Source organism: Silurus aristotelis (assembly GCF_946808225.1).
Source record: "Silurus aristotelis genome assembly, chromosome: 8".
NCBI lineage: Eukaryota > Metazoa > Chordata > Actinopteri > Siluriformes > Siluridae > Silurus > Silurus aristotelis.
In genome coordinates, this window is record NC_139581.1 from 11,062,649 (window position 1) to 11,070,276 (window position 7,628).

Here is a 7,628-nt window from a genome sequence, read left to right on the forward strand (position 1 = left end):
TATTACATCTAAATATAGTCTTAAATATTACACTTGCCTTAAATTAAGAACAGCTCTTAAATGTTTCGGAATTATTTCAGTCTCATGTAATAGGGAAAAAACTACTAACGACTGAAGAACACTTCCTTTCCTCCCTCATTCAGACATAACTGCTGCCAAAAGCCCCATGTTGGAAACAGCTCAGAGGTCCTAAAAGCAAGAATGCTTGCAATAAAAGCCTGTTAACATGTCTGCCAGTGAAGCAGAGGCTCTAGTGAAGGACTGAACAGTGAACTGAGTTCATTAATAAACCAGAGACGAGCATGGCTGTGCAGTCCTAAATCTCAGAGCCAAATTTCAAACAAAAGACTTCAGCCACTGCCAGTTCCGTTTAAACAGGGCAGATTTTAAAAAGACAGATTCCAGAGTTGGACTACATCTGTATTTATCTGAAGAGAGCTACATTAATAGCTATTCTGTACATCACAAAGGGGAGCTGATTTTTAAAACTAGAAATACCCTCAAACACAACAGTAAAACAAATATATACAATTCTTCACGGCACCATTATACAATAACTACAGTATCATCCCCAACTTACCTCTCTGCACGTACAACACCACTCAGGTAGGGGTGATCCCATGGCATAAGTTCCTACAGTGTAGAGACATGATGAGATAAATGATCTGCACATATAGTAAGTGATGCAACTACACACAGTTACAGAATCAAATAAAGTGCTCGTTGATTGCTTACTGGATTCCTGGGATTAAATCTGCTCTTCATGTCTTTCATCATTTGAAAGTCTTTTGCAGTCCTAAAAAAAAAAAAAAAAAAAAAAAAAAAAAAAAAAAAAAAAAAGATTGAACAGAAAAATGAAATGAATCTCTCACTACAACATGATCGATGCTAATTTATCATTTAGTCCATACTGCCACCTTGTGGAAAATCATAGCCATTACTAGAATTACTAGAAGTAGAATTTAGTTAAAAAAAACATTTTAACAAGAAGGCATATTACATACACATGCATATTGTGCTGAGTTAAGAGAATCCCTGTTTACAATCCCATCCATTCCCAAAGTTTATATATGCATAATCCGTCTTGCAAATGAAAGCTTGGTTCTTTTTTAGAGATCTAAAATAGTCCTGGTTATGCTTACAAAATTTTCTGGGAAATGATCAGAAGGCATCATGTGTGAACAGATACTATATGTACTACAAAAATGCCTTGGTGATTATTTATCCTATAGCTTGCTAACAGCTTTTAAGCAGCTGAACAAACACATTAGCACAGCAGAACGAAAAGTCTCATGGCAATTCCAGGACCTGGTGTACACTGATGAAAGCAGATAATAAAAAGTCAGGCATCACACCCTGAGAACAAGACTTTCATTACAACTGTGAATGTTAGCAACTCAATAAAAAACAGTTTACAAGTTGGAATGGCACAAAGCTGGAACAATATTTGCTGATTAAGTCCCAGGCTTTGAGAGTAAAAACACTACCTCAGCTTCACATTAACCAAGGCCAAATGTACTTATATCCTAAAGCATAAAACTCTAAAAACTGCTTGGGTTGCATTTAATTAAGGAAATCAAATGATTTTAATTGGCATTAAAAATGCCTCTGTTTTGCCAAATCATTTGATTCATGATACCTGTTGGTTTCATGGTTCAAGGTTTGGGTAGGAAATTTTTACCTGTCTTCAAGCTTCTCTGTCAAAAGCTTCAGGAAATTCATCACAGTGTCTGTTCAAAAAGAATAAATGACAAATACAGATGAAAGTAGATCCCCAAAATATAATAAAGTGTATTTATCAGGCATTTACTGATATATGTATTTTATAAAAAACAATGTGATGCAAAACATTTACTGGAGAAAGGAATGAATTTTATCACCTGGGCTTTTGGCCATGGCCCCTTTTAATGCCCTGTGTGCATAAGATTCATAGCCGACCAGCTTAGCCAGTTTATGTCTACAAGCCAGCAGTTCCTCAAGGGTATGCATCATATCTTCATTTGGGTACAGAAAAATTCGGTAGGCAACTTCCCGAACCTGAAATCACAAATACACCAGAGATATATATGTGTAGAACCCTTTATATACATATATATCAAGCAATATATCATATGTTAAAAGTTAAATTCACAACACCTAAACTTTCAAATGTATGTCCTAAATTAAACTAAAGATGAGAGTTGTAGAAATGGTGGGCAAAGTTTATGCATGTTATTAGAAAATGCTACCTGTAATGTGTACTTTTTTTCTTCCCTTATTGTATTTATACATTGTACTGTGTATATACTGTATATTATAGTATGTGTATATTCTTTTTATATATTTGCATTTATTATTATTTTTTTCCCTACTGTGGGACGAATAAAGGTATATCTCATCTTATTAAAGTATTACAAGGAAAAAAAAGAAAATATAAATAAAATCAATGCAAACAATCTGTTTTGTTGGAAAATGTTAGTGGGGGGTCAGTCATTTTAAAACACATACAGAGATCGATCTTTCTCTTTTTTTTGTCCAATGTCCAATTATTAAAAATATAAACAATGTCTTGAGATTTTTTTTCTAAATTGAGTTTGGGGCAAATAAGAAAGGTCTTGCTTCTATTTTAAAACGTCCATGATTGTTCACAAAATAATAATAAAAACATTTAAATAAATAAGCATCATATAACATATTTCTTAATCAACCTGCATGGAGGTATACTTCATAAATTTCCACTTTACATTTTTCTATTCCCATAACATCTATAAATAACAAAAGAAAATGTGAATCGTACCAGATCGTCAGGTGCATCAGCATGCAGTCCTCCAATCTGTACATATTTTCCTTCATTGGTAAATTGCTGAAGGATGTGTTTAGGGAGAGCCTTCATATCAATTCTGTTTGGTGTGTGGCAGCCCATCAGAAACTGATTATTCAGATCCAACAGTCGAACATTCAACTTGACTGCTTCCTTCCTCTAAAAAAATAAGATTAGCGATATATTTGAGTACAAAAGAAAAAAGTACAACACGATGTAATGTTACTTAGGAAATAATGACTGAGTGCTATGACGCAGACCAGTGTAACGAAGAGTAGCAGTGACCATACCCAAGTTGACCATGTTCGTAAAACTGCATGTCCTCAAATATTTTATTCCTCTTTTACCATAAAAATATCAAATTTAAACATTACTATGTTTCGAAGAGTGATATTTTGTAGCTAGTGTCCGTTTAAACCTACAATGTTGTTCTTCTTCTTTCGGCTTCTCCCATTAGGGGTCGCCACAGCGGATCATCCTTCTCCACAACCTCCTGTCCTCTACATCTGCCTCTTTCACACCAACTACCTGCATGTCTTCCTTCACCACATCCATAAACCTCCTCTTTGGTCTTCCTTTTTTCCTCCTTCCTGGTGGCTCCATCCTCAGCATTCTCCTACCGATATACCCCATGTCCCTCCTCTGCACATGTCCAAACCATCTCAATCTCGCCTCCCTCACCCTTGTCTCCAAAACATCCTACATGCGCTGTCCCTCTAATAAACTCATTTCTAATGATAAAAAAAATTAACTCAAGGTAAATAAACCTGACCTGTTTTTCATCCAGGTGAATTCCACTTATCTCAAAGTCAAACATGAACAGCTCAGCTACTCTCCTGTACAAAAAAAGAAAACAAGTTTGAAGTGGTAGTGGTCATTGTCCATTATAAACATAACTAGAAAAAAAACCCCTCTTACATAAAGTGTTTTAAGATATAATAATATAAACTTCAGACAATTTCATCAATATTATTCAAACGGGCTTGTCTTATTTATTTATTTTTTAACACTGACAATATTTGAGTAACAGTTACTTAAACTAAGAGTCAGAGCAAAACACACCTTGTTTCCGGATCCAGATTGGCCATCACCTGCTCATTATCCAGCAGGTTCTTTAAACTCTTAAACAACTCAACATTGGTGTTAAGCCTGTGGGAAAGATCAATGGGAGGTTAAAAAAATGCTGTAAAAAAAAAAAAAAAAAATGCATCAAAAGTAGACGTACTTTTCCACCGTGGTGCCGATCTTCATGCAGGTTTTCTCCGCGGCGTCTCGGTACAGTGGATCCGGATGGGCCACTTTTATAAAGTCTGCCTAGCAAAATGCATTTAAAAGACATGTTAAGAAAGAAAAAACACAATTTCATATTCAAATAATGTTTTATTATTGCTATGATTGTCATTATTTATTAACTAAATATTTTTTTACTGGTTTTTATTATTAATATTATTATTTATTCTACTTTTTTCTCAAATGTTACAGAGATTATTAGGAACTCCAGATCAATTCAAATTAAAACATGTTTGTATTATGTAGTCAGATTTTGAAGTATTTTGCATGATTTGCAATAATCTTCTTTAACATGTTTCAGCATAAACACCTTGATCTTACTCATGTATTTTTAACCAAGAACAATTTCAACTCGATTATATGTTTGAATTAAGAAATCCATTGTTGTAAAGTGATTACAAAAATAAATCAATCTATTTGACATTCTCACCAGCAAACCTGTTCCATAATTTATTGCACGGTTTTAATGTATATGATCTCTATGTTTCCTGTATGAACAAGCACGAGTCAATAATGAACAAATGCGGCAGTGTTACCAGATCAGCCACTCTGCATAAACTGTCTGAGAGTTTATCGAATGTCTCCACAGTCACATGGCCGGGCGATGTGCTACAGGCTTTCTCCACCAGGTGCTCGGTCTCCTGCAGAGCTTTCTCCTGGATCACCTCAAATCCCTCTGTACAGCTCAGCTCAGGAACGCCGAACAAACCCTTGATAAACATACATGAAAAAATGAAGTGGGTTTAAATGTAGACTCTAAGCAAGAATATTTCAATGACAAACTGTAGAGAAGAACTGACATGCAATATGGAGAGATTTTAACAAATGCTCCACTAATGTTCTTCTGCATCACTAGTACATGTACATTTATAGCATTAAGTAAACAGCCTTGAGCAGAGCGACAAACTTTGTTGGAAGAGAAAATAGTTTTTGTGCTAATTCAGGAACCTATAGAAGAGGCAGGTCTTTAGACATGTAGCTGATTCTTTAACAGTCATCAAACATCAAGTGGAAATTCGTACCATAATTTGAATTTGAAGGAATGTCTTCCTTGTACCTTAAGAGATGGTGGGACCAGATGAGCAGTGTGTGAGGATCGCAGTGAGAGTGTTGCAGTACTATACATACATATTTACACTCTATTATCCATAGTGATATTCAGGCCATGTTCATACATCAATATAAAATAAATATATGTTCTGCTTCTTTGTCTGTTTAGTCAGATATAGTTTAAATAAATACAGCAAATGTTTGCTGAAAACATTTGCTTAAAATCTCTAAAGTCATTATTGGCTTCAAATGACTGAGTTTAAACAAGGTTGATGTAGAAATGTTGCATGTTTTGATTACAATTCGGTTACTAGACAGATGTTCCTGGGCTTTCTATTAGGGCTAGGGTAAGAAATTTTGTAAAGCCTTGAGGTAGAGGAGCGGTTTCTACAAATTGAGAAAAGCCTGCTACACAGGTCCAGGTACTTTACAAAAGATGCCTGTAGTTTCAGAGACTGGACAGAGAGCAAGTGACGGACCAAGAACCCAATGGAGAGATTATAGATCATAAGAATTAGGAGTGTGTCATTTCTTACCATCCACATGTACCATTCCTCCCCATGCAAAAAAAATTTGTCATCCAGCAATTATTTACAGTACAACTGTCTTCAGTACCACTGGTCTTCAGTACCACTCAACTTCAACTTACATGCCGTTTTTGCACATCTTTCTGGATTGCTGCTATTTGTTCTTTTGCACAAATTTTTGTTTACATTTTTGTTCACTTTGTCTCTTTACAACAGGTTTACTGGCAGAGCTTTTTTGTGTTCTGTGTATTGTCTTTGCACTGTCTTGTGTTGTCTTTGCACTGTTTGCACACATGCACTATATGTGGCGAGGACACTTACTAGTCCTTGGCCCTGTGTTTTCTGTTCTGTGATTGTTGTTTAATGTAGCATCAGGATTCTGGAGGAACGTTGTTTCATTTCACTGTGTACTGCGTCAGCTATATATGGTTGAAATGACAATAAAAGCTTCTTGACTTGACTCTTGAACTGATGTTCATGCATTGGTTTTGAATCATCGGTTTTGATGTTTTTTTGCGGCACAGTTTCAACCTTGTTTAGCTTGCACTATTTATATTAATGTACGTCATATGCACTTTTATTGAAGTATTATTTATTTATTTTTTTTACCACATTTCCATTTGTTGTAAATGTTCATGTGCATTTTCACTAGAATTGAAATCTGTAAATCGATTAATTACACATTTTACTTTTAAGCTTAATTATTTGGTATAGTTTTGTCGAAGATGATAGTCATGATTGAGGTTTTATGCGGGAACAACCTTTGTGGTTGCGTTGCTTTCAAGATCGGATGTCTGTGTGACTTGAATGAATGAGGAAAAAAGGAGAGGGGAGGAGAAGAAGAAGAAAAACCACGAAATAGTTTTAAAACTATATAACCCATTCATACTAGGGAAAGATGCTGAACATGTGGTCAGGGAAGGGAAGGGAAGTAAATAGGGAATTGGTTAGGTAATTTGAATTGATGGAAGGATGGATGGGTAGATAGACTGAATAGACAACTTATTCTGTTACAGTGAACCTTGTGTGATTATAAATAAAATGAAAGCAATCAAGCAGGTGGTCCATTTCACTGAAAGATGGAGTAGAGGGGGAATTGACAAACAGAATGATTCCTGATTAACATGATAAATGATACAGACATGATAAACGTATCAGTGAGTTTGCATACCACATTTTGTTGAAACAGGTCAAGTCTTCTGCCAGCTTTGGCGTTGAAAGCTGCTCCAACTGGGGACCAGGTGGTGACATTTCTCCTCCAGAGCTTTACAGTTCCTCTGTGCCTGATCACACTCAGAAACAGCGCTTTCGAAGCGGACATGGCTGATACACTTCTATATTGAAATACACTTACATTTACTAACATACATAAGAGATTAGTCTGCTAGCTAGCTGGATAAAACCATGTAAAACACGTTATACAACCTGTCCTCGGTTTAATCGCTCTACAAACGTTTCAGCATTAACACTCGACATTTATCCAACTTCCCCTGTTTCTGTCCCTAATAACCTCATAGATAATTTAAAGGTTATTCATGCGGGTTCCAGCCAGTCAGTTACAGCTTCAGGTTGAATCCCAAAACGCTTAACATCGGATATGAAGTGCACTACATAGGGCACCTCAATCCTCTATTTCATAAACAATGTACAGCGCACTACTGTAGGAACGATCACGCCGTTTAAGTGTTTATCCGAGCGCACATGAGCTGTGGCTTTCTTCTTCTAATATTTTTTTAGTGCCCGAAATTAAAGCATAGCGACCTCTAACGCCCCTCCGAGCAATAACAGCCTCCTCTTCAGATTATTTCTTTCGGCTTCTCCCGTTAGGGGTCGCCACAGCGGACCATCTGCATGTTTGATTTGGCACGTTTTTACGCTGAATGCCCTTCCTAACGCAACCCTCCCCATTTATCCTCTTCAGATTATTGATGTTAAATAGCGCCACCTATCTCGCTGAGTTT

The 7,628-nt window shown here is 36.1% G+C and overlaps 1 protein-coding gene across 1 annotated transcript in view; it reads right to left on the minus strand.

Moving 5' to 3' along the window:
- mipepa (mitochondrial intermediate peptidase a) overlaps positions 1-7,387 on the minus strand; it is a 23,638-nt gene extending 16,251 nt beyond the window's left edge. Inside the window, exons 1-10 of the mRNA XM_083548383.1 lie at positions 6,839-7,387; positions 4,627-4,800; positions 4,026-4,114; positions 3,863-3,949; positions 3,573-3,636; positions 2,777-2,959; positions 1,881-2,037; positions 1,682-1,730; positions 736-796; positions 581-633 (exon numbers count right to left, since the gene is read on the minus strand). Of these exons, the coding sequence (XP_083404509.1) occupies positions 581-633; positions 736-796; positions 1,682-1,730; positions 1,881-2,037; positions 2,777-2,959; positions 3,573-3,636; positions 3,863-3,949; positions 4,026-4,114; positions 4,627-4,800; positions 6,839-7,033 (1,112 nt within the window). The 5' untranslated portion in view covers positions 7,034-7,387. The remainder of the gene's footprint in view (positions 1-580; positions 634-735; positions 797-1,681; positions 1,731-1,880; positions 2,038-2,776; positions 2,960-3,572; positions 3,637-3,862; positions 3,950-4,025; positions 4,115-4,626; positions 4,801-6,838) is intronic.
- Between the last annotated feature and the right edge of the window lie 241 nt (positions 7,388-7,628).